A 26,250-nucleotide genomic window follows, 5' to 3' on the forward strand; every position below is an offset into this window, starting at 1 on the left:
TTGCACGTCACCAGTCAAACAACCCAACTCTCAATCATATAGTGGAACGTATATACCACCCGATTGCCATCCACTAGCAGCAATAGCAACCCACTTACCATGGACCCTGTTGCCCTTTGGTTTCTTTACATGCAAGGGCAGTTTAACTTCCAAGTTTGCACCGTGCTCAACAACAGTCTCAGGGTTTTCAGCTGCCGCCAATTCTCTTGGTCCAATACCCAAACACCCACATGAGCGTGATTCAGTTCCCCAACTAAGTACAGATCCATCGTTTGTCAATGCCAAATAATGGTAATCGCCAATTTCAACCGACTTGATATTCTGTCCTTGCAAATCGGGTATTAAAACCGGAACCTTTCCTTGCTCCTGAGTCTCGTCATTGATATTGTAAAGTAAGTGAGCATTTGACCCAATCAAAACTTGGTCGTGATTGGTAAACACGACAAAGTTTGTGAAACAACTATTCAACCGTGTAAATTCAATGCTTGCTTCCTGCTGAGCGAGCCAATTGTTGAAATTGTCAAGAGGGGTAATCATCAGTTTCAAATCATTGGCATCCAATCGCTCATTATCTCTTGTTGCAAAATCCTGGGCATGCAATCTGAATTGGTACAATTTGGAATCGGATTTTTTGATGAATAATACATAGTCAGCACCAACAGTGAAATCAACCACGTTGTTCTCGGTTCCAGGTATGACCAGGTACTTAACATTACTCTGATAATTCTGTTGGTCAAATTGTTCCTTAGTCAATGGCTCTCTTGTGTACCATACAACTAGCCCCACACCATCTACTTGGCATGCAGACAAGTTCCAGCCAGCTGAAACCTTAACCACGCTGACGCTTTCCGGTATACCAGGAAACTGGACATGGATACCAATATTTGAGTTGCATCCTGTGTCCCACGTGTATACGTTATTCTTATCATCTAAAGCAACAATGTGCTCGCGTCCCGTGCTGATGGAAATGATTTTTCGATCATCTGGCCCATTTACCGGTGGAAGAAACATCCGGGATAAGAAATTCGTCTCTTGTATCTTGGAAGGCGCATGTCTCAATTTAGGTCTAGTGTCGCTTGGTTGGAGCATTCTCCTCGACTGTGGCAACAGCGACGACGAAGCTCCTGGTGAAGCCGCATTGGCCCCGCTTGATCCCTCCTGTGGAGTATCACCATTACCACCATTACCACCAATGACACCCTCATCACTGTCTTCCTCGTCGTCATCGGTAAATCTTCCCGGCATCGGCATGGGCATCACACCGAATCTACCGCGACCTCCAGCAAATGTGCCAGGTCTTATACCTCTTCTACCTCCAACATTGTCGTCAACATTGTTGTTCATACTACTTAATGCCATTGTCCCAGGATTAGGCTTGTAATCTTTGGCTCTTACTGGCCCAGGGGTCGATAATCCTTGTTGAGGGCGTTTCCAATCCATGCCGGTAAACCACAACTCACCATTGTTCAACAATATGATAAAGCTGTACCCATTCGCCTTGAGATCTACAATGAGGTGTCGATTAAACTCAGGTACATTGGTCGGGGTGTGCACTGACCAACCGCCCAACTTCCTCAGGACATGTGACTGATCAATTCTCGTGGACAAGTATCCCAATCGTCCCCCATTACTCTCGCCCCAAGTAAAGACTTCTTGATTGATGTTGCACCTTAGTTGCCATAGCTGCTTCCAATTGAGATGTTGCTGTAAGTTAAGCGTGTAGTTGTTTTCGTTGTTTGTAAACTTTTTATTATAGAGCAACTGGTAAATGGTTGCTGATGATTGAAATAGTTTGTATAGTGTAGAGTTTAAAGTGAAGAATTTGAATATGTCGTCGGGTGAGAGATGCCTTGAAATGGCATACGTTAGTATATCCTCGCCCAAGTCAAGTATAGTCAAAGCCATGTCTGTTTTGTAGTTGAGAATGCAAGAAGTCCTGTTGGTTATGACGGATGAGAGCTTTTAGTGAAACAAAAACGTTATCAAATCTCTGTGCCATAGATTGATCAGTTTTCACTGCACTGATAGATACACACAACACAAGGGCAAAAGGTTGTTACATTTCACCATCTAGACATGAGTAACCAAGACTCAACTAGTGCTACGGATCAGGGCATCAAGAATGATATAATTACCGCCAGTATGGATGATATCCCAGGTACACTACACAACCAGGCATCAGTTCTTGAAGAAGGAATACAAGACGACAACGCAGTCACAAGCGAGAATGCCAACAACAACGATGGTGATGATGGTGGTGATGACGTCGACGATGACGATGACGATGACGATGACGAAGAAGAGCAAGGCGAAGGTGGAAGTGAACGGACTAGACCCTACAAACGGATTCTTCTACAGCGATTCACTGTTTACAATTCATCATCAACCATGTACATTGTTGGCTCCAATGCCAAAGAGTCATTGTATCGTATCTTGGAAATATCAAAGGACGTTGAAGATGAACAGCTGCTTTCAATTATCGAGGACAAGAGTTACTTTTACACTCGTAAAGACATGATTGAGTTACTCAATGGGCTAAATGATTCAGTAGAAGGTGGATTACATAAGCTAGCGCAAGGGTTTGGACTACTAGGATTAGTCAGATTTACCAAGGGGTACTATTTGAATTTAATCACCAAATGTTCCCAAGTGGCGATACTCGGAGGCCATTTCATTTATCACATTGATGAAACAAAATTGATCCCATTGGGTACAAATTACAAACGGCCCGAAAAGTACAGTGATGAGGAAAAACTCCTTTCATTGTATCGGTACATGGACTTGAGCAAGACTTTTTACTTTAGTTACAACTATGACATCACAAACCTGATGCAAACGAATTTCATGCGACACAAGTTGCACAACGTCTGTGGTGATAAAAATGCCAAAATTCAGAATAAACTATACGCCAATTTTGATTGCGATGAACGATTTGTTTGGAATAATTTGCTTTTGAAACCCGTATTAGAAAGTGAAGAAGTTGCCACATTTGAGTGGTTTCAACCAGTTGTCCATGGTTTCATTGACCAGGCCAACATCTCTATATACGGAAGGAAGTTCTACATCACCATCATCGCACGACGGTCCCATCATTTCGCAGGCACTCGATTCTTGAAAAGAGGCATTGATGACAAGGGCAATGTGGCCAATGAAATTGAAACTGAACAAATTGTTAGTGACATGTTGACATCAAGTTTCCATGATCCGAAATACGGAATGTATAGCAATCCAAGGTACACCAGTTTTGTCCAGCATCGAGGATCGATTCCGTTGTTTTGGACGCAAGATATGAATAAATTACCCAAACCGCCGATCCAAGTCAACTTACCTGATCCGTTCTACCAGAGCTCAGCATTGCACTTTGATAATCTTTTTTATAGGTATGGATCACCTATAATCATTCTAAATTTAATCAAGCAGAAGGAAAAGCAACCAAGAGAACTGAGATTAAACGTTCAATATATAAATTGTGTCAACTACCTCAATCAGTTCTTACCGGAACAAAACCAACTACGATACAAGTCATTTGATATGTCGAAAAATTCCAAAAAGAATATGGATGTGATTACCCCATTGCAGAATATTGCCCATGGGGCCATCAATCAGATTGGAATATTCCACAATGGGACCACAATAAATTCCACACGATTACAAAAGGGGGTCATTCGAACAAATTGTATCGATTGCTTAGACCGAACTAATGCGGCGCAGTTTATTATTTGTAAAGAAGCCCTCACTATACAATTGAGAAGTTTGCAGTTGATATCTGAGGGGAAGACGTTGGATTACGAGTCTGATTTGATCAACATCTTGACTGAGATATTCCACGATCATGGAGATACGATAGCGATACAATATGGTGGCTCGAATTTGGTAAACACAATGGACTCGTACCGACGAATTAATCAGTGGTCGTCCCATACGAGGGACATGTTGAACAGTATCAAGCGTATGTATTCCAATTCGTTTATGGACTCTATACGACAAGAGGCTATAAATTTGTTTTTGGGTAATTATACATATTCCTTGGATAAACCCAAGTTGTGGGAGTTGAGCAATGATTTTGGATTGCATTTTGATTTCGATTTGGAGATGAAGGGTAAAAGAAGTTATACGCATTGGTTCGATAGAGACAATTTGCGAAATGAGCGTTTTGAAATCAAGGTGGACGAGGGAAAGGGTAAGAACTTGAATAGAAAAGAAGGAGTTGATCACCGACTGGATTCTGGCGATAAGTGGTACAATGAATTGTATGTGCCTCGAAAGTATCAATCATTAACGGAGTTGTTTCAGTTCAACATGAATTCTAACTCGCGGTATTTCCCTCTGGTACTGCTGTTGCAGCACCAACAGGTACAACCGCAACCACAAATGAATCTGAGACAGATGCTGAAGCAGAAACTGCAACTGCAACTGCAACTGCAACAACAATTGCAGCTGGGGATTCAACTGCAAGTTAAACAGTCAACTGCTGAGGACCTATCGATCCAGTTTGACTATAGCCCATTTGAAAGTCGTAAATCCAAACATTCAGACAAAGCTGTTGGTGGTGAAGAGATTTCATATTTAGAGCATCACTTGAACACGGAAAACGTGGATGGAGGTTCAGAAAATGGTGCAAAACAAGTGAGACGCAGCGCCAGTGGTAAATACAATCCCAAGAATATCAAAACGTTTCTTGCTTCAAAGATTACTGCAAGACAGAGTGCCAAAAAGAAAAGTCAGAGTGGAAACCACGCACACAATGTCAATTCACCGGTGAGCGATAAGAAAGATGGAGGTAGATATGATGATGATGATAATAATGATGACGAAAAGACATTGGTTTCGCCTATTGAACCGAAAGTTGATGATTCTGATGCGAAATTGTATCAAGCACAATTCGATTTATCTAAATTGACAAAGACATTGCCCATTTACAATTACGCCAGTTATTGCTCGTACAAATCAACAAGGTTGAAGCCACTGTTTCAGGATCAAGAAATATATAAGTCGTCCTGTCGGGAAAATTTGGATTCTACCGGTGACGGCGGCGGTGACGGTGGCGGTGCAAGTGCAAGTGCAGGTGGTAGGTTGTTGCACAATTTGGATAATCGGTCCCTTAGAAGCTCGTTTGTTGATATGGTCAACACACAGGATTTGAAGACGTATTTGCAGTATATAAATGATGAAGAGAAGTTGTTGGAGTTGGAGACAGATCATAATTATATATAAGATGAATGCAATATCATCGTTTATAGCAAGGAGTGGAAATTCGAGGGAATATACAATGTGAAGATAACTGAAGTAAACTTTGCATTTCTAAGAGAATTCCGCTTTCTCTCTTGGTGGCACTAAGGAGGGTACTTCTACCAAGCTAGGATTTAAGTTAGAGGTGTATACAAGTGTGAAATTGTCGTTATCTATGCTTGTGTATATTGATTTAGCCGCTGGAACTAAAATTTCAAAAGTTAAACGAACACGACAAGCAAAGAAAAAACAAAAAAACAAAGAAACAAAAAAAAAAAAAAAAAATTTGTATCATCCCTTTATAACTGACAATCAAGTCATTCCAATCATACTTTACTTCGGCGGCTCAGTAGGCATTATCTGTCTTCCATCAATACGACAACATCTGCATTGTCCGATTGAAAACTTAAGCTGTATCGAATCCCATTACAATACCAATACTGCAGCGCATTAGCCACACCGTCAAACGTATCTAAATCTGAAACAATGACCGAAGTATCATCAAACTCCAACAAACCATTATCGACGACATCAGGATCGGAAACATTGCTAAAACCTGCAGATATAACAGTTACCCCGCCAAATCAACAGCAGCAACACCAACACCAACGCCAACACCAACAGGAACAATCGAATTCCTCTCAAGACACGGGGGCAACTACCAATGCGTCGTCATCACCTTCTGCAGCAACTGGATCTTCCAGTATAGCCAACACCACAACATCAATCTCCTCTTCCATAGCTCAACACCACAGTAACCCCAATACCAACTTTCTCAATACCTCACCCAGAAGTGCTTCGTCACCAACGGGAATCGGGTACGCTGCCGCGTCGTCGTCGTCGTCGTCGTCGTCAACGGCAAGAGGCAGACCAAGTACTTCGAGAAGAGGAAGCGCCGTACCTCCAAATGGGTCCTCTGTCGCAACCGGTTCATCAGCCACAAATATCCTTAGTACGTCACCCAACCGTGTCAGAAGCAACAGTTACAACAACCCTGAATTGACTCCAACGCCATCACACCATCAACCGGCGCAAACCGTGACTAGACAACGTAGATCATCGTCGTTGATTCAACATTTGGAACCAGATACGTTGGAGACCAAGATTGACCAGACCTTGAACCCTAATGTGAATGCCAACTGGGTTCATCAGAAGGGAGCATGGATCATCCATATTGTCATCATTGTCTTGCTCAAGATTTTCTACAATTTTATCAGTGTTTTAGACAACGATTGGAAATGGACATTGACGAACTTGACATATACGATTGGGTCGTATATCATGTTTCATCAAGTTAAGGGAACTCCATTTGAGTTTAATTCGGGAGCTTATGATAATCTAACCTTGTGGGAACAAATTGATAATGGTGATCAGTATACTCCAACTAAGAAGTTTTTGATGTTGGTCCCCATTTGTTTGTTTTTGATTAGTACTCATTACTCCCATTATGATTTGAATTTGTTTATTTTGAATGGTGTTAGTTGTCTTTGTGTGGTGGTGCCCAAGTTGGCCATTTCCCATAGGTTGAGGGTGACTTTGTACTGATTGTCTCAGAGGGTGCTGTTAAGGTTGACTTTGTACTGATTGTCTCAAAGGGTGGGGAGAGGGTACCGTTGAGGTGCTAGTTTTGAAAGAAGGAGGTTCTGTTTGTATATTTTTTATCCTTTGTTGTTGGTTAACCCGTATGTAATAGGGGCATTTACAAAGTTTTACATGTTATGAAGAATCGTTTCTTTGGTGCTCGTAGATTTATAGATGCAAATTGATATACTTTATGTATCCAACTAGTGAGTAGAGAGGGTCATAACATCTAATACAATAGTGATGGCGTAGTGACTTTAGACCAGATACACAACACGCCAGCTCTAGGATGTTTTAAAACCCTTGCGTTCATTACTGAATGTGTAGGTAAATAGATGAGGCATATGGACTTGATATTGTCTTAAAGAGGGCGGTTAAATTGATAGAGTAATTCCCCTTATTTTTCTTTTCTTCTTCTTTTTTTTTTTTGACTCCGTTGCAGGAGTGAGTCACGTGATTAATTAGTAAGATTTAAATTTTTCATCATCATCATCTCTGCAACGTGGTTGTTGCATAAATACCCCTCCATTTTTCCATTCTTCTTCTTCTTCTTCTTCTTTTTCTTTCTTTCAGCAAAACTAAACAAACACATATTTATACTTTAACCAGCTATGCCTTACGCTTTATCAGAATCTCACAGACAATTGACTGAAGGTCACTTGAAAGAAACCGATCCAGAAGTTGATCAAATCATCAAGGATGAAGTTGACAGACAAAAACATTCCATCGTGTTGATCGCCAGTGAAAACTTCACCACCACTTCTGTTTTTGATGCTTTGGGAACTCCCATGAGTAACAAATACTCCGAGGGTTATCCAGGTGCTAGATACTATGGTGGTAATGAGCATATTGACAGAATGGAGACCTTGTGTCAACAAAGAGCTTTGAAAGCATTCCATTTGACTCCTGACAAGTGGGGGGTCAATGTGCAAACATTGAGTGGATCACCAGCTAACTTGCAAGTGTACCAAGCTATTATGAAGCCTCATGACAGATTGATGGGTTTGGACTTGCCTCATGGTGGCCATTTGTCTCATGGGTACCAAACTGATCTGAGAAAGATTAGTGCTGTTTCCACTTATTTTGAAACTATGCCATACAGAGTTGATTTGGATACTGGATTGATTGATTACGATATGTTGGAAAAGACTGCTGTTTTGTACAGACCTAAGGTGCTTGTTGCTGGTACTAGTGCTTATTGTAGATTGATTGATTACAAGAGAATGAGGGAAATTGCTGACAAAGTTGGTGCATATCTTGTTGTTGATATGGCTCACATTTCAGGATTGATTGCTGCTGGTGTCATTCCATCACCATTTGAGTACGCTGATATTGTCACCACCACCACCCACAAGTCATTGAGGGGACCAAGAGGTGCCATGATCTTTTTCAGAAGAGGTGTTAGATCAGTTAACCCAAAGACAGGACAAGAAATTTTGTATGACTTGGAAAACCCAATCAATTTCTCTGTATTCCCAGGGCACCAAGGTGGTCCACACAACCACACCATTGCTGCTTTGGCAACTGCTTTGAAACAAGCCGATACTCAAGAATTTAAGGATTATCAAAACCAAGTTGTCAAGAACGCCAAGGCTTTGGAAGAACAGTTCAAAGCTAAGGGATACAAGTTGGTTTCCGATGGTACTGATTCCCACATGGTTCTTGTTTCATTAAAGGACAAACAAATTGATGGAGCTAGAATTGAAACTGTTTGTGAAAGAATCAATATTGCCTTGAACAAAAACTCTATTCCTGGTGACAAGTCAGCTTTGGTTCCAGGAGGTGTTAGAATTGGTGCCCCAGCAATGACAACTAGAGGATTGGGTGAAGAAGATTTCAAGAGAATTGTTGACTATATTGATTTTGCTGTCAATTACGCAAAAGAAATCCAAGCTAATTTGCCTAAAGATGCCAACAAGTTGAAAGACTTCAAGCACAAGGTCTTGCATGAACAAGATGAGAAATTGGATGCTGTCAAGGCGGAAATTTCTGAATGGGCCGGTTCATTCCCATTGGCTGTTTGAAGAGGGGGGGAGTAAGGCAAAAAAAAAAAAGAACAGCGTTTGATCGATATTGATGTTGTGCCATCGTGTCTGTGTTTATTTTCAACAAAATTTACAAAGATTGAGTTTTGATGGTGAAGGAAAAGAGAAGAGGAGAAATGTAGATGGAGGAAGTTATTTTGTTTCTTGAAGTTGTTTTATTTCTTTAGAGGGTTGTTTCTGATGATGAAAAATCCTATCTGTGTTATACTGAAGACAATCAGTACGTTTATAGTGTTTGTTGTTACTTTTGTTTTTTGTTGTGTTTGTAATGTTTAAAACTATTCAACTGGCTTATCAAGTGCATTGTCGAAGAAGTAGAGGAGATAGAGACAGATATGAATCTATGGGTATATTTGGTATAGATGAAGAGGTGGTAGTGTACTTTTGTATACTTTTGTAATATTGTACACTACCTTGTTCTTCTTCTTCTGTCTCATCAAAATTCTTCAACAGACGAAACAAAACACAGTCCAATATACAGGTTGTTTCTCTTCCTTTGTATCCTGCAGACTAGCATACAAATTTCACAACCAAATCAACAGAGTAAATCATAACAACAACACTATATACTAACGTCCAGTTATAAACCTACACAAGATACAATTTAACTTCCATCCATTACCCATTGGTGATTGCTTGTTTGACACCTTCTTACAAAAGGAAAAAAAAAAAATTTAGCGCCTTGTTTTTCTTTCTTTTTGTCGTTCAATAAAGAAATATTCACCAAAGTTCAAAGCTAGCATTCATCCTGGTTTTTTTTTGTGAAGCATGAGTTCATCTTCTAGACGGTCAGCCAATGCTGCTTCGACATCAGCTTCAGCTGTTAACGCTGCTGCTTCACCTAATTCGGCCCATTCGAACAACACACCTGGTTTGAAAGATGTTTACGATCCCCAAATTTCCCCTGCCAACTATTTAAGTACCCCTGGTGTTGGTACTGCGTTGAATGGCTCATCTGACGATGCGACTGGACTTGCATTTGGAGGACATCAACAGAGTCTGCAACAGCGCCAGCACCAGCACCAGCAACAACAACAACAACATCCATATTTCTCAACTGAATTGCAACAGCGCGCCGAATTGCAAAGAAGACAACAACAGTTGCAACAGTTCCAGCAACAACAGAGAGAATTGGCACAAGCACAAGCTCAGGTCCAGGCTCAAGCTAGAGCGCAGGCTCAGGCCCAGGCTCAAGCTAGAGCGCAAGCACAGGCCCAGGCTCAAGCTAGAGCGCAAGCACAGACCCGCTTACAAGCTCAGCAATTTCAACAACTCCAACAACAGCAGCAGCAACAGCAGCAGCAACAGCAACAACAACAACTGCAAACACAGCACCGTGTTGTTCAATTACCACAGAACCAAGGTGTGCCAGTCCCATCACACGCATCATCACTCTCTTCCACACTGCAAGAAGAGCTCGATGCTGGTGAAGATCTCCGATCAAAGTATGTTGAAAATGAAATGGTCAAGACTTTCAACAGTAAAGCTGATCTTGTCAAGTATGTTAAGTTGGTCTTGGGACCAGAGGACCATTGTCGTATTGTCATCAACTCATCCAAGCCGAAAGCAATTTATTTCCAATGTGAACGAGCTGGATCCTTTAGGACTACTGTGAAGAACCCACAAATTAGACAACGAATTGCATACACAAAGAGAAACAAGTGTCCTTATCGATTAGTAGCTAATGTTTATTCTAGTGATAAGGGTAGTGGTGCAGGTAGCGGCGGCAGCAGCAACACCAACACCAACACCAACAGCGCCACCAGTAACAAAAAAATCAAGAGTGAAGACGATGGTGCATTTGACGCAAATGGCAACCTAGTTGGGATTAAACAGGAGGGTAGTAACCTGTCAGGTGGTGCTGCTGCTGCTGGTGGCGCTGCTAGTAGTGACTCCACTGATGGTGAAGGTGAACAGTTATGGATTTTAAGAATGATTAATCCACAACATAATCATCCCCCTGATCCACCAAGCAAGAAAAAGAGACATAAAGAAGCAAGAACATTAGTTGAGAAACCATTGATCAAACATCCACAACAGAAGAGGCAACTGGATGGAAGTTCGGCGTCTTCTCTTGGAAGAGGAGGTCCAGGTGGTGTTGGTGATACCTCTGTGGGCGGTATTGACAACATTGGTGGTATTGGTGGACAAAACTTTCAACTGAACAGTCATCACTTGTCACCTCAATTCCACCAGCACCAACAACAGCATCACCAACAAGTACAAAATCTGGATCTTGAGCATGCGCTATCAAACATTGCTGGCGCTGCCAATTACAACGAGTTGATTGGTCATTTAAGCCAGAATCTCACGCCGCAACAGCAACAACCGCAACAAGGAGCAGGAGGAAGTAGACGGGGACGAACACAACAACAACAACAACAACATCAGCAGCAGCAGCAACTTATCCATCAACATCCAGATGCATCAGTATATGCCGCGCTCGAAGCCGCCAATAGCAATGTTGCGCCTGGCACTTCTAATGCAAACGATATAGCCGCTGCTGCCGCCGCTGCTGCTGCTGCGGTAGCAATGAATGCACAGCATGGTGGTGCTGGTGCTGGTGCTGGTGCTGGTTCTGGTGGCCCAAATGGTGTCAATGTCGTCAATGGAACTGGTCAGAGTGCACAGGGTGATTTGGATCTGAGTCAGATTGACCCCAATGTTGATCCGAGTGTGCAGGCGCATGACCAGTCGCATCAGCATCAATTGAGAAGAGGTGGATACTTGTGAAAGGAAGATAGTGAGCATTAGATCAGTGAATATGGGTGTGTGTTGGTGCTAGTGGGCACTACTGTAACATATATATATATCTTTGTATTATTATTTTGGATAGGAGTGTTGTAATTGATGAACACCTGCGTTAATGCGTTTTAGGATTCATATTCGAATAGATTTACCTACTCTATGGTCATTTGTACAGCTAAACTCAATCAATAAAACATATGGATGTATTTGTATAACTTCCTCTAACAATACTGTATATAATGTATAAGCTGTATAAAAAGAAAAATAAAGGCAAGAAAGACAAACCGTCAAATATAGGTATAAATTAGTAGAAAAGGCAAGCACGCGGGGGTGGTAGTAGTTTGCAAATAAAGATGATCAAAGTGTTGAAACGCCTTCATTGTGCAACTAAACCTTGTTTGAAACTTGTTCCGATGGAGCAGCAGTGTTATCTTCCTCGGCAGAGTTCTTCTCAAACATTCCACCAGCAGCACCTCCATTACCGTTATTACTGGTTGAATCACTAATGTCTTCCTTAGTTTCATAGTTGTCCTTTTCAAAGTCTTCATCGTACAATCCCAAACTATTACCTTCCGCTTCAATTTCTTGCAATGACAATTTAGGTAAAGTGGCAGCGACTCTCCATGGTTGTCTTCCTTCAACGTGGGCTTTAGCGAAAATGATGTCGATTTCCTCCAATGATCTACCTGCGGTTTCTGGGTAGAAGAAGAAAATGACTGGCACGAAAAGGAAGTTGAAACAAGCAAAGAACAAGTAGGTACCCCAGTTTGATCTTTCAATAAATTCAGGCGTAAACATAACAACTGCGAAATTTGTGATCCAGTTGGTACACGTGGAGACTGCAGATGCAGTGGTTCTCGTTCTCAATGGGTTGATTTCTGGTGGGTAGATCCATGGCAATGGCAAGATTGTGAATGCAAAGAACACAATAAACAAGTAGATACCAACGGCTGCACCTTTGGCATTTTGAGTGGTTGGGTCAATCAAACAGGCAAATGAAATAATCATGGCACATCCTTGTCCAATGGCACCAACAAGGAACAATTTTCTTCTACCGACAGTATCAATCAAAAAGAATGAAGGGATGGTGGCCAACGCGTAAATGGTTGCGAAAACACCACCCAAAATCAAAGACAATCTGTATTTAGAATAGTCAAAAATTGTTTGGTAAAACAACAATGTTGAGTAATAAATGGCAGCATTACAACCAGTGAATTGTTGGAAAAATTGGGTTGAGGCGCCAATAACCATTCTTTGGAAATGCTGGGTTTTTCCACCAGTAAGCAAGTCCTTGAATCCAGTTTGGGCATTGGCAAATCTATTGACGGCATCGATAATGGTGGTACCCTCAGCAACAACAGCATCATCATCTGGTGGCAAGTCGTTAAGGTATCCCAACACCTCGTGGGCTTCAGCTCTACGATGGTGAGCAATCAACCAACGTGGAGATTCTGGCAAGCTGGTGAGACCGATAAAGAACAAGGCAGCAAATACAATTTGGAACGCAGTGGGGAATCTCCATTGGACCGAACTGTTGATGTATGAGAAACCGAAATCAATCCAGTAAGCAATACAAGTACCAACTGCAACAACGGCACCTTCGATGTTGACCAACTTACCTCTGTTTTCAGCTCTCGACATTTCCGATTGCCAGACTGGAATGGTAGCTGTGTTCATACCATTACCAATACCAGTGACAACTCTACCAACAACGAATTGACCAGTTTGCCAATATGGCCTGATTGCCGCCGTGGAAATAACGGTACCGACAATAATGATAAGAGCACCAGCAAGCATAAGTGGTTTTCTACCGAAATAATCACCTCTCAACAAGGCAAAAATAGCACCAAAGAAACAACCAATTTCATAACAAGCAGTAATAGCACCTTGGATAGTGGAGTTACCATCAGCTGGTGGGAACTCTTTCTTGAATTGGTCACCGTTAAGTAAACCAGACATAAGACCTTGGTCATAACCGAAAAGGGAGAAACCAACAGTGGCAGTAACAGTAATGAGGAATCTCAATCTCCTACCTCTCATTCCACCGGTGGACGTCCTACCGGCCAATACGTCGACTCTTTCAGCAAACCCCATGTTTTAGTAGAATATGTGAATGTGAAAGGTTTGTAAAGCGGGGGGGGAGTGGGGGTGTGGTGATGATACTTATTGTTTTGACTTGTTTTCTTCAGGGGGGAAAAATACCTGTCAAAACAAAAATAGTAAAAGTTCTTGGTAAGATAGTAGCCAGTTGGCGATAAAACCTCTTCTAGATCTTGGCGATAAACCTTGGCGTAAATGATATTTTTCTTGAAACGATAACTGATCTAAGGGGAGTATCGTTTGGACAAGAAATGTAGATGGGAAAATAGTATTATCTTTTATTCCAAGAAAAATGATAGCAAAAGAGGAAGAAGAAGAAGAAAAGAAGGTTTTTGGGAATTTAACTTGTGGAGTCAGCGGATTTGAGATGGTTTATATAGATGTCAAAAGTGAAGAAATGGGAGAAAACTATACTTATGCACACGTCTTTGGTAACAAATGCAAAAATAAAAAAAAAAATAAAAAAATGGAAAAGAAAAAAGAAACACCCATTCTGTATAAATCATAGTGTACAGTACATTGTACTACATAATTTAAAGAAGAGGGAGGGAGGGGTGAAATGCCGTAGTGTTTTCGGTTGAATTTTGGTTTTTGTTTTTTGTTTACAAATTGCATGAAAAGGTTTTCCTCTGTATGGGCTATTGTTGTTTGCTGTGTTTGTGTAATAGTAAAGCAACATCTTCTATGCAGTAGCCGTTTTTTATATGCACACTCTCACCAACTTATACAAACACAAACTATTGTTTTCGTCTTTTAGACAATAGACTGGGTGAAAGGCAGAGGGTGAAGCATTTTACCCTTCTGCATGACCTCTTGTGTACAGGACTTATTGCAAGTAGACTTCTCATCCTCTAAGATTGAGAAAATGGAAGATGAAAATGGAGCATATAGGCAAAACGTTGTTTCTTTATCTTGCCTGTAAAGCAATGACAGCAATTTAGTTTAGAGTTGCTCCTGCAGTGCTAGCAGTATGTAATGTGTGGAAAATGTGTCTAAATCTAAAAATCAAGCGGGTAAATGTAAAAGAGAGAAAAGAAAAAAAAAAAAGAAAAGAAAAGACAAAATTCTTTTTGCACGGAATTTTTTTTTTCTTTTCTTGTGGAAGTCGTGTACCAGCCCATCGCAAGTATCAGAGTTTATATGATTGAGCCAGGTAGCTGAGAAGATGGTGATCGCACAACTCCATCTAGACAAATGTACTTGATCCTCTGTGGTCTCAGACTATCGGAAACAGATTCTCGAATGACCCTTAGGATTCTCTCTACCTGTCCTTTAAATCCGCTTCAAATTTTGAATCTGATATCTTGATTTATAAAAAAAAAGAAGTAGCTATAAAGTGATACAAATGCAGTGAAAAAAAAAAAAAAGCACAATTATCTTTTCTTTTGTTTTGTTTTTTTTTTTCATTTTCCATAATTTAACCATAAATGAAAATACCTGGCTATAAAGAGACAACATTAGTAATGAAAAGAAACGCCGAAAGCTGCAAAAATTAAAACCCTGCAATAGCCAAGAAAAAAGAATGAAAAATCAAAAAAAAAACTTGACCAGCAGCACTTCGAAACGTACTTTTCTTTGATGCACCGAGAGTAGACTTGACTTCAAGGTTAAGTGGCAAGTGAGAAAAGCATCTCGTTTCTTTTTTCCTTTCCTCTCTCCCCCCCTCCCCCCAACAACTCTCCATCACTTAATCTAGAGATCAGGTCAAGCGAGAGTGAATGGTTATGTCACTTGTCCTACTGAGTAAGAGTTGAAAGAGCTAAAATATCTGTCTGGTGGAGTCAATGAGGTCATTTTGCAATTAGAGTGGGGAAGATGACATTTTTAAGCCACGAACGACATTAAAAGAAATTGAAGTGGTGCAAAAAATATAGAAAGGAAAATGATGTAAACTCAAGATACATACTCATTGTTACAGTGTTGCACTCATCTTGCTTTGTTGACAAGGGAACTGGCATTGCATTGATATGAATCTTGTGTATCTGTCTTTCTGTCTTTCTGTCCACCTCGCTTCTATTAACACCTATTCCCGTATACGAGCCACCATCTTTGTTAAAGCTGGCTCAAAATATCAACTTTAAGTTGATGACGTATTTTATACCACAAAGTCAAAAATTGTTTTTTTTTTCGTCAAGCCGCACTACCATAATAGTTTTGTGTTATATTAATCTCTGCTCATCATTCGCCCCTCGATGAAACCTGCATATTATTGACACGAAACAGTGATTCGGGACGATGCTACCATCTACCCGAGAGTCAATAAAGAAAAGATAAACACTGGTGCGTGATACCCTTCTCCGTGTTCCTAAAGATAACTTGACACATCTACGGTAGGGTGGAACAGTGGATAAATACAGCTGTAGAAAGCGATTTTAAAAACACGACAATGCAAAAAATGCAAAATGGTCAGACCATTTTTTTATATAAAAGTTTCACAAATATGGCAAGCAAAACTATTTAGTATATAACCCTCGGGGAAAAAAGACTTTCTCCAATATTAGAAACCAAATCTCGAGCAGAGTCACAAAATCTATACGGTTGAAACATTACGTATCGAGATTTAACCGAGAATGGATTGTTTCGAGTTTTTGTTTATTTGTAGCTCAGCTTTCCTTGTGGAGGAGAAACTTATACGAGACTATCATGCTAGTCTTGAAATATCAGAGTCAAAAGGGATATTTCACACATTGTGATGGCTTAGACAACATTGTTAACGCTTTTAGTCACCATTGAGATCCATCTCCACTTGTTTTAAGTACAATTTTAATACACAACAAAGATTAGAGGAAGCTTCATTTCCGCGGATAGTGAACTATTGTTGTAAAAACTATGCTGAGTTTGCACTTGTTGTTGTAATTTTTTTGCAGCAAAATTCCCGACAACTGATGCAAAAAATCGCACGAAAAAGCATTATGGCTCGACAACTTGATGAGACTCCAACTCATATGTATGCCCTTCACTCGTAGTACATGCAAAGGCATTAACTGTACTCAGAATGAAAGATGGAGTCTTCTCGTAAACCTGCTTGAAATCTTCTACTTCTTCTTCTTTCGCGATCATCGATTCTTTCTTTCTTCCCCACCGACCGAAATGGAAAAACAATGTCTTTCTCTCTACTGTTTTTTTACACAAACGGAATAACTTTGTATGGTTTCAGATTTGACTTTGGGATATTCACACTAAGTCCTGTGTACAAGCACACATTGTCTTTTCAATGCACACAAAACAACTTTTTCTTTTTGTCAATTTGCACACGACTAATGGTTGTATTTTTTTTTATTTATTTTTTGACAATTACATCATAGTACATTGCAACAATTCACATGTTTTCTTTCCATTTGCAGTTAAATTACATAATCTCTTAATGAATGAGCTTTGTTGTCTTCTTGTCTTGTTTTTTTTTTTTTTTTTTCTTTTTCACACTTGTAGATATGCAGTATTGGTCGGTGTTGTTGTCATGGCTTCTCTCTACTTTTCCTTACAAGGAAATGCGATTCAGCAGGGCATTTTCCACTCTACTAGCTGATTTCGAAGCACAGATTTGTAGCCTTGGGTCACCACAGCAGCATCGATTAAGCTATTTTGTCAGCGGCAATCCCGCCGGTTTCTCACCGCTCTGCTTTCGCGTGCGTAGGCAAAACCATCTACCAAAACTATGATAACCTAGTCTGATACTCAACCAAAGTCTACAAAAGTATGTTCAAGAAATGTGTCTTGACGCCCAAGATCCATTTGAAAAAGGAATGTAATACGTTTGATTCTTTGAGAGGATAGATATCACCTTTAATCACAATAGCATGTGAAAAGCACATGCCAATACCTTAGTATGGTCTTTACCAAGTCTCGTGCCGTATACAGACCGCGACGTGGGGAAAAAAGGTGGGGGGGAGGAGAGAGAGACGGGGAGACGGTGCCTTGTTTCAGGTTAGTATTCTTTTCTTCAACTACGCGCTTGAATCGCGAGGAATTTGTGTTTTTAGTTCTATCTAGGGTAGTACAAAGTTGGCTTGTAACTTTTGTAATAGAATTTCAAAACAACAATAAAGGTGCTGGTTGTTCTTCAGAGGTTTTTTTTTTTCAAATCTACCCGAAAGTACTTCCGTTGGAAAAGAGGCTTTTGGTTCCGTTCTTTGTCTTTTGTTGGTTTGTATCTATCTCTATTATTGTTTGCGTATTCTCCTTCCCTGGTTAATGCTCTGTGGGGAACACAGAGTTTTGGTTGAACAATAAAAAAATTGGATAACTCGGAGGATTCGTAAAACTTGAATGGAGTAGACTCGCGGGGAAGGGTGTGAGCCACTTAGATAGATGTGATTCTGTTGGGTATTGATGATTTGAGAGTTCCTAGCTGCATGAAATGTTGGGTAGGCAATGCTGGAGAAACTGGCGAGTGAGTACTTGTCGGTGGTTCTTAGGAGAGTATAATTGGTCTTGAACAGAACTTTAGAGCTTTTCAAACAATGACTGCCAACATTACTAGCACCTAGTGTCATTAAGAGCCCATTATATTCGTAAACAAACTGTCAAGTTGGAAACTGCTTTGCTTTACAGTTAAACAATACATCTCTTGGTTGATACAACTAACTGGTAGGTGAACAAGCCTTTCTTGACGTGAGAAGCTTAGAGACCAATACTGGTGCAAACCGGACTGCGTTTCCAGTTGAGAAAAAAAAAAGGATTCGAATCTTGATCATTTGCGGCTCCAAAAGGAAAGAGCAAAGTGATTTACTTTTCAAATGACAACGTGTATTGAATAAACTGCCCTATTAAAAAGAATTGCAAACCTGTGCTTACACAATGCGCATCAAGAGCACTGCTAAAGATAGGACCAGCTATCAAATTCAGTTATTATATCATACCTCCCCAAACCGGCCAAGAAATGTCACCAGCTACCTTCTTAAACCCTCTCTTTTTATCCTTCGCCTCTCTCTTTGCCTTACGGGCTTCATATTCAGCCGCTCTCTTGGCATCCTTTTCGGGATCTCCTGTTTTGCCATAAGGCAGGAAATGTTTGTGTTGATGATGAGATTCAACGCCTTCTTTTCCCTTTGCAATTGAACCAGCTCCAACAACAGTAGATGCTTCATCATCACTGATTCTCCTTGAATCATTGCTATGCACAGGAATAGCATTTTGGTTTTCCTCCTCTCTTCTTTTTTGGACTTCAGCTTCGTATGCTTCGCGTTTTTGGCGCTCTTTGGCTTGTTCTTTCTCTTTTATGTTTTGAATAATGTTTAAGTTCTTGATCGACATGTTTAATATTCTTTTGGTTGTGACTTTGATGTGTTACTTAAAGGGCAACATCTTAACCTTTTGCAGCTCTTGAGGGAATTTGCGTCCCTATTTATATGCTGTTTTTTTCAACAAAGATTGGTTGCGCTTTTACCCCAGAAATTAACCAGTATACTGTCGCTTGAGAGAACTATTGTGTGTACACTCTTGCCATAGCCCTATTGTTGCGATTTATAACCGGCAGGTTCGAAATGTCACGGTTTTTTTCTTTTGCTGCCAACAATAGGCGCAATCGAAAAGTGCAGTAACTAAAGAACCACATAATATGTTGTATTACGTCATACCCTTTCCATCGGAGATATACTTGCATAATTTACAGAAGCATACCACTTCGGTGGTAGATGGGTGCTAGCATACAAGTAGCACCATAATGAGGGCTGTATCTTGTAGTCCAACATGGCTTTCAAACATTTGCTGCAACACAGCTTTAAATAATCAGAGTGGATCAAGCTTGAAAAGCCACTATTTTTTCTCTTCTCAAAATCGGATTTAAAAATGTGACACTTGCATTTTGTGGTTTATTAACAAGCGCAAGAGGCGCATTTGATTGATCGGATTTATACAAGACCCCCTTGCTCTCTCCGTACTCCCTCGTTTTACCTCCGCCGGTCATGCTTTTTCAAAGTCATATGATGTTGAGTTGTTTACGTTGTTTACGGATAGATGAATGTGCTGTGTGAGCTTGCTGTGTGAGCTTGCTGTGTGAGCTTGCTGTGTGAGCTTGCTGTGTGAGCTTGCTGTGTGATGATTATTTGAAGCCACTAAGTATGAGGAGGACCGATTATGTGCAAGCATCAGTTGAATTGTATATGGTAGCCTACAATGGTGCGTCAAGTATGCTTTATTCCCAGCAAAGCAAAATAGAGACCTTTGGCATCGTTACTCAAGTGCACGACACCACAGAGTGAATTAAGAGAAAACACTTTATTAAAAGACAAACGTGTACAATAAATTCGACTGTACACGCTCTATACGATGTAGCCACCACTAGGATTCACCCTCTCTACAAATCCTCACTTTTCAATCAAACGTCTCTACTATCGGATCTAGTATCCATTTCCGATTCTTGAGAGCCCTTTTCAAACACCCCCTTATCCCTATGCTTCAACTCATCATTACTAGAAGATTCACTAATATCTTCCTTGGTTTCATAGTTATCCTTGTCGAAATTTTCATCAAACAACCCCAAACTCTTACACTGTTCGTCAATCTCCTTCAACGACAACTTTGGCATAGTGGCAGCGACTCTCCATGGTTGTCTTCCTTCAACGTGGGCTTTAGCGAAAATGATGTCGATTTCCTCCAATGATCTACCTGCGGTTTCTGGGTAGAAGAAGAAAATGACTGGCACGAAAAGGAAGTTGAAACAAGCAAAGAACAAGTAGGTACCCCAGTTTGATCTTTCAATAAATTCAGGCGTAAACATAACAACTGCGAAATTTGTGATCCAGTTGGTACACGTGGAGACTGCAGATGCAGTGGTTCTCGTTCTCAATGGGTTGATTTCTGGTGGGTAGATCCATGGCAATGGCAAGATTGTGAATGCAAAGAACACAATAAACAAGTAGATACCAACGGCTGCACCTTTGGCATTTTGAGTGGTTGGGTCAATCAAACAGGCAAATGAAATAATCATGGCACATCCTTGTCCAATGGCACCAACAAGGAACAATTTTCTTCTACCGACAGTATCAATCAAAAAGAATGAAGGGATGGTGGCCAACGCGTAGATGGTTGCGAAAACACCACCCAAAATCAAAGACAATCTGTATTGTTCGCCATTGAAAATAGTCTCATGGAACAAGATGGTGGAGTAGTAAATGGCTGCATTACAACCAGTGAATTGTTGGAAAAATTGTGATGACGAACCAATAACCATTCTTTGGAAATGTTGAGTTCTTCCTCCTGTGAACAAGTCCTTGAATCCAGTTTGGGCATTGGCAAATCTATTGACGGCATCGATAATGGTGGTACCCTCAGCAACAACAGCATCATCATCTGGTGGCAAATCATTAAGGTATCCCAACACTTCATAAGCCTCCGGTTTGCGATCATGAGCAATCAACCAACGAGGCGATTCCGGCATGACAATAATACCAGCCAAAAGTAAACCGGCAAATACAATTTGGAACGCAGTGGGGAATCTCCATTGGGCTGAATTGTCAATGTACGAAAACCCAAAGTCGGTCCAATAGGCAATACAAGTACCAATAGCAATGACAGCACCTTCAATGTTGACCAACTTACCTCTGTTTTCAGCTCTCGACATTTCCGATTGCCAGACTGGAATGGTAGCTGTGTTCATACCATTACCAATACCAGTGACAACTCTACCAACAACGAATTGACCAGTTTGCCAATGTGGTCTCATTGGCGTAACAGAAATGATTGTGCCAATAATAATGATGATGGCACCCACGGTAATGATTGGTTTCCTTCCAATTCCATCGGCTCTAAGCAAGGCAAAAAGAGCACCAAAGAAACAACCCAATTCGTAACATGCAACCACTGCACCTTGAATAGTCTTGTTGTCGAGAGTTGGTGGGAAATCTTTGTTGAATTGTTCACCAGTGATGATACCTGACATGAGCCCTTGATCGTATCCGAAGAGGGAAAACCCAACGGTGGCGGTCAATGTGACTGCCACACGCAATTTCCTTCCGCGGAGTCCTGCGGTTGATGTTCTGTTGGTTAACCAGTCATATGTCCAGCTGTATTTACCCATGATGCTGAGAATGTGTAGTACTAGTGGTAGTAGTTAGGATAGTACAGCTTTCTTTTTTTTTTTACTCAAAGAATGACGCAGCATAAGTGGTTCCATTGGCAGGGACATTGGGGCCATATTTATAATGTTTCGATGATGATGCTAAAACTCTAAAACGCTAATTCTCTTTTTCAAGAAAAACGTCATAATAGCGTAGCATGGAAAAACTATATCCTGTGACAAGTGTGGAATATAATAATAATAATAATAATAATAATGCAATACGTAATTACTCTTTTGCAACAGTCATTATTTGAGTCATTGTTGTTGTGGTTGTTTCTTGATGATGAAATCCAACCAAGAAAATTGCCAGACTCGACTTTTTCTTGGTCGCAAAATTTATTTCTTGACCTTTTTTCGCGGCACTTGACACAAAGAACAAACAAAGATTATGATTAGGAAAGAATGAGTGGGTTAACAACAGTTAAACAAGCCGCTTGTAGTCCTGTATAAGAACTGGTAGTTCTTCTTTGCAATCTTATTCCAAAAGAACAATGGCACGTATGGATCTTCAAGGTGGGGTAAGAAATGTATTGTTTTAATCTGGTGTGGTTTGTTGGGTGGGGCCGTAGCAGCACCGAATGGGGACAAGGTTAGAGATCTCCGGCATCGTGAGCAAGAAGTATTCAGATTTGTAAACGGCTCCGTGGCATCTGGAAAACAGTGTTCATGCGACGTAGTACTCACTATATGCTGCAATACAGATGCAACATTCACAAATGGTATTGGTTTTCAGTTGCGGCCAACTTAAGCTCAAACTATTTTCGAGAGGTCATAATGCACTCTACCACAAGCAAGCATCTTGATTAAACGGCGTTTACTCTTTTTCAAAAAAAACAAAAAAAATAAAATAAAATAAAAAATATTTCTGACGTCCTTTATGTAGCGGATGTTGAATATTTTCTTATCTTGGGAATGAAAATTGTGACACAACAATTTAGCATCATGTGATATGCACGTGATTTATATAGTTTCAAAAGATCTAGTTATCAATAACGAATTTTGATAGACATCCGACATAGTTAGTTCTCATCTACTACCTTTGTCTTGACTCGCTGATATGCTTATTCTTCTCCCAGAGTTTTTTTTGTTTTTTTTTTTTTTGAGAGACAGATGTTGATGCAGTATTTGCATAACATTCTCCCACGATTTCCCTTTAATTTGGTGCAAAATGTGACTGAATTTGCAGAAATGCTAGTATACAAAGCCGTAGTATAAGACATATGGGAGTATCCATGGATGCTTCTTCTAATATGCTTCTGTTCCATGCACATGACTGGAAAAGACATTATTTTCTTTAACTGCTATCGTTGGCTTATAGAATCTCGAAAATAAAATCGCTCATTACTTTAGCATCTGACTACATTCACAAATTCCTTCCACGGACCCAACCCTTATTACAGAGATGGCTAAAGGCATACCTGATACTGTTATCACAGTGTTCAGTTTACGCAGTGGTATTTCCACAATGTTTGACTTCTTTTCAATCTGTTCTTCACTATAAACGTCTCACAACTTCACACAAGACTCATCAAGCCAGCCACCCCTACCTCTTCAACTTTCTAATCAACAAGTATACAACTACACCCAACAAGATCCAATTCCACGCGAATCCAATACCACTACTACCACCACCACCACCACTACCATTCAACTGTGGATCCAAGCTCGGGTCACCTAGTCATTTCGCATCGCCATATTTGGGAGGATACCCATTAAGTTCGACCCCACTTGCCGATTTGCATGCGCACCATTGGTCCTTGGGCACATTATCCATGGCGCGGGGGACGTGCAATCCACATCCTACCCATGTACTCTTCACTGTGGTGTCAGTTAGTATGATAGTTCACTTTTGCAGAAAAATAAAGTGGCAATTCGTACCCACCTGCTACGTACGGCATATTTGACATTCTGCTGGTCTACACATTGTTTTGCAGCTGTGGTGTTGCTTGAAATGCGGAGGGAAGATCCTGTTTCATTTTTTTTTTTTTTTTTTTTGGATGTTTCGACCGTCAAATTTTATTGATAACCGTTGATGGCGATTTTGTGGCGTCATCAAAGAGTGCCACACTCTAACACAAGTATACTTAGTAATATGTACATGTATACGCTCTATTTACCCTATTGCTCTAATTCTTGCTCTTCCTTTCTTAACCTCTCTTCCTCTTCCAACCTCAACTGCTCCTCTACATCCAAGTTTTCTTGAATGTTCCATAATTGTGCATACAATGATTCAGGATCGCTCAATAACTGAACATGCGAGCCTTGTTCCTGTACATGTCCTTTATTCAATACAATAATCTTGTCTGCATCAGCAATGGTTCTTAGCCTATGTGCAATAGACACATTTGTTCTACTATCACGCTTGAAAATGGCTCTTATAGTCTTGAGCAACGCTTGTTCGGTATGCGTATCCAATGCAGATGTCGCCTCATCGAAAAAGGTGATGGGGGCATTCTTCAACAAGAGTCGAGCAATAGCCAATCTCTGTTTCTCTCCACCCGATATCATCATGCCTCGTTCCCCAACAATTGTGTGTTCACCATCGGGTAAATCTTTAATCAAGTGGTCTAGTTGAACAAGCGACACAACTTCATGGATCTGTTCATCAGTCGATTGTAAATCACCGTATCGAATATTTTCAAGTATCGTGTCGTTGAAAAGTGGAGTTTCTTGAGGAACAACCCCGATTTTTTTACGCAACGACTCCAATGATACTTTCGTAATGTCCTGTCCATCAATTAAAATACGGCCCAGATCAACATCATAAAATCGAAACACTAATCGCAAAATTGTTGACTTACCACTACCCGAGGGCCCTACAACTGCCACTTTCTGTCCTGCTGGGATTGTAAATGAGACATTTTTCAAAATCGGTCTATCTGGATGATACCCAAATGAGACATTCTCAAACTTGATTTCACCGGGGCTGCGTTGATTCAATTCCAACTGTGGCGCACCCTCAACTTCGGTGATTTTGATGGGGACATTTTGCAATTGAAACAAGTTTTCCATATCAAGCAAACTTTGCTTCAATTCTCGATAAACACTACCAAGGAAATTCAAGGGCACACTCAACTGGAAAACAAGTTGATTGATCAAGACCAAGTCACCAACTGTTAAACCTCCAGATACAACTCCTTGACATCCCATATACATCATTGCCGTTAGTGCCAGAGTGAAGATAAAGTTTTGCCCCGCATTGAGATAAGCTAAACTGGTGGCAACTTTAACCAGGGCATTCTGGTACTTTGTCAATGCATTGTTGTATTTCTTCAGTTGGAACGCTTCATTGTTGAAGATTTTGACACTTTCGTAATTAATCAACGAGTCCAATGCAACACTAGCAGCTTGATTATCGGCATTATTGGCTTGTCGTCTGAATTTTGTTCTCCATGCCGTAGTCTTGATTGTAAATACCGAGTATGCCAACATTGTGCAAAACGTCATTGCTGCGAATGGTACTCCGTAGTTGTAACTCAAGATCCCACAAACGATACTAATCTCAAACGTGATGGGGATGATATGAAACACCATTGCCGTGAGCACATAACTGATACCTTTGGTTCCTCGATCAATAGCACGAGTCAACCCACCCGTTTGTTGTGACAAATGAAACTGTAAATCCATGTTCAATAACCGATTAAATGTATTTGAAGCCACGCGTTTAATTGCAGTTTGCGCCACACTTGCAAAAATGGCATTTCTCAACTCTCCAAACAATACAGCACCAAACCTGGCACCGCCATAAGCGAGGATCAATGATCCAATCACAGTTGACAAGACACCAACTTCTTGTGTCCAGCCCACATTCATTTGATCAATGATTTGCTTGAACAAGAACGGTACTTCGACGTTGAGCAATTTGGACCCAATCAACAACGACACCGCTATGAGAACTCTGATTTTGAACTTGGGGTTATCCTTGGGCCAAATAGTCTTGAACAATGATCGCATCATGAACAATTCCGAAGTGGATACTTTTCTGCCAAAGAGAGAATATGGTGAGTCCGACGACGACGACGACGACGAAGAAGAAGAAGATGATGATGAGCTGTTGTCGGTTTTGCCCTCTGCGGGTTTTGGAATCTTGGTTGTTGGTGGTGGTGTTGGATCAGCATCGCTTGGTCCATGAAGTAATCGAGTTGTTTTCGTGAATGTCCGTATCGGACAAGAGTTGGCGTGCCCTAGTCGAAGTAGATTGGTCCTGCATAGCCGCGTCAGGTTGGTGAATGCGGGCCATGTTTTCCGCAATGAACCTCTTAGGAGAAGCATATCTATTTGTCTAAGCAAGTGTATAAGGTGGAAGGAGATCTAGCTAATTAAATACTAGTGGTTATATGGTTTGTAATTGGTGAAAAAAAAAAAATTTAAAAAAAAAAAAAAACAAAAGTGAGAAGAGAAAGCTGTGGCGCTCTTTTCTCACAGAGAGATTTATCAGCAATACACAGATATGTGGGGATAAATCTACTAAAAACCAATTAGACACCA

The 26,250-nt window shown here is 40.6% G+C and overlaps 9 protein-coding genes across 9 annotated transcripts; 4 read left to right on the forward strand and 5 right to left on the reverse strand. All coding sequences in view use genetic code 12, as the record gives it.

Moving 5' to 3' along the window:
- Positions 1-30: 30 nt before the first annotated feature.
- On the reverse strand, positions 31-1,905 carry KGF57_001761 (SCF ubiquitin ligase complex subunit; the record flags this gene model as incomplete). Its single annotated transcript, XM_051751001.1, has 1 exon — positions 31-1,905. One exon carries the CDS (start codon positions 1,903-1,905, stop codon positions 31-33), a length of 1,875 nt encoding a protein of 624 aa, XP_051609735.1.
- A 171-nt stretch (positions 1,906-2,076) lies between these two features.
- Positions 2,077-5,214, forward strand: KGF57_001762 (phosphatidylinositol-3,5-bisphosphate 5-phosphatase; the record flags this gene model as incomplete). The annotated part of the gene is made up of 1 exon (XM_051751002.1): positions 2,077-5,214. One exon carries the CDS (start codon positions 2,077-2,079, stop codon positions 5,212-5,214), a length of 3,138 nt encoding a protein of 1,045 aa, XP_051609736.1.
- A 501-nt stretch (positions 5,215-5,715) lies between these two features.
- ORM1 (sphingolipid homeostasis protein) lies at positions 5,716-6,774 on the forward strand (the record flags this gene model as incomplete). The annotated part of the gene is made up of 1 exon (XM_051751003.1): positions 5,716-6,774. One exon carries the CDS (start codon positions 5,716-5,718, stop codon positions 6,772-6,774), a length of 1,059 nt encoding a protein of 352 aa, XP_051609737.1.
- A 647-nt stretch (positions 6,775-7,421) lies between these two features.
- Positions 7,422-8,834, forward strand: SHM2 (glycine hydroxymethyltransferase; the record flags this gene model as incomplete). The annotated part of the gene is made up of 1 exon (XM_051751004.1): positions 7,422-8,834. The coding sequence occupies one exon, from the start codon at positions 7,422-7,424 to the stop codon at positions 8,832-8,834; it is 1,413 nt and encodes a 470-aa protein (XP_051609738.1).
- A 789-nt stretch (positions 8,835-9,623) lies between these two features.
- RBF1 (Rbf1p) lies at positions 9,624-11,588 on the forward strand (the record flags this gene model as incomplete). The annotated part of the gene is made up of 1 exon (XM_051751005.1): positions 9,624-11,588. One exon carries the CDS (start codon positions 9,624-9,626, stop codon positions 11,586-11,588), a length of 1,965 nt encoding a protein of 654 aa, XP_051609739.1.
- A 402-nt stretch (positions 11,589-11,990) lies between these two features.
- KGF57_001766 (sugar porter family MFS transporter) lies at positions 11,991-13,697 on the reverse strand (the record flags this gene model as incomplete). The annotated part of the gene is made up of 1 exon (XM_051751006.1): positions 11,991-13,697. The coding sequence occupies one exon, from the start codon at positions 13,695-13,697 to the stop codon at positions 11,991-11,993; it is 1,707 nt and encodes a 568-aa protein (XP_051609740.1).
- Positions 13,698-18,003: 4,306 nt separating this feature from the next.
- On the reverse strand, positions 18,004-18,956 carry KGF57_001767 (uncharacterized protein; the record flags this gene model as incomplete). The annotated part of the gene is made up of 2 exons (XM_051751007.1): positions 18,004-18,113; positions 18,563-18,956. 2 exons carry the CDS (start codon positions 18,954-18,956, stop codon positions 18,004-18,006), a joined length of 504 nt encoding a protein of 167 aa, XP_051609741.1.
- Positions 18,957-20,019: 1,063 nt separating this feature from the next.
- Positions 20,020-21,720, reverse strand: KGF57_001768 (uncharacterized protein; the record flags this gene model as incomplete). Its single annotated transcript, XM_051751008.1, has 1 exon — positions 20,020-21,720. The coding sequence occupies one exon, from the start codon at positions 21,718-21,720 to the stop codon at positions 20,020-20,022; it is 1,701 nt and encodes a 566-aa protein (XP_051609742.1).
- A 2,160-nt stretch (positions 21,721-23,880) lies between these two features.
- ATM1 (ATP-binding cassette Fe/S cluster precursor transporter) lies at positions 23,881-26,034 on the reverse strand (the record flags this gene model as incomplete). The annotated part of the gene is made up of 1 exon (XM_051751009.1): positions 23,881-26,034. One exon carries the CDS (start codon positions 26,032-26,034, stop codon positions 23,881-23,883), a length of 2,154 nt encoding a protein of 717 aa, XP_051609743.1.
- Between the last annotated feature and the right edge of the window lie 216 nt (positions 26,035-26,250).

The sequence above is a fragment of the Candida theae genome (genome assembly GCF_024610275.1).
Source record: "Candida theae strain CBS 12239 chromosome Unknown scaffold30, whole genome shotgun sequence".
Taxonomy (NCBI): domain Eukaryota; kingdom Fungi; phylum Ascomycota; class Pichiomycetes; order Serinales; family Debaryomycetaceae; genus Lodderomyces; species Lodderomyces theae.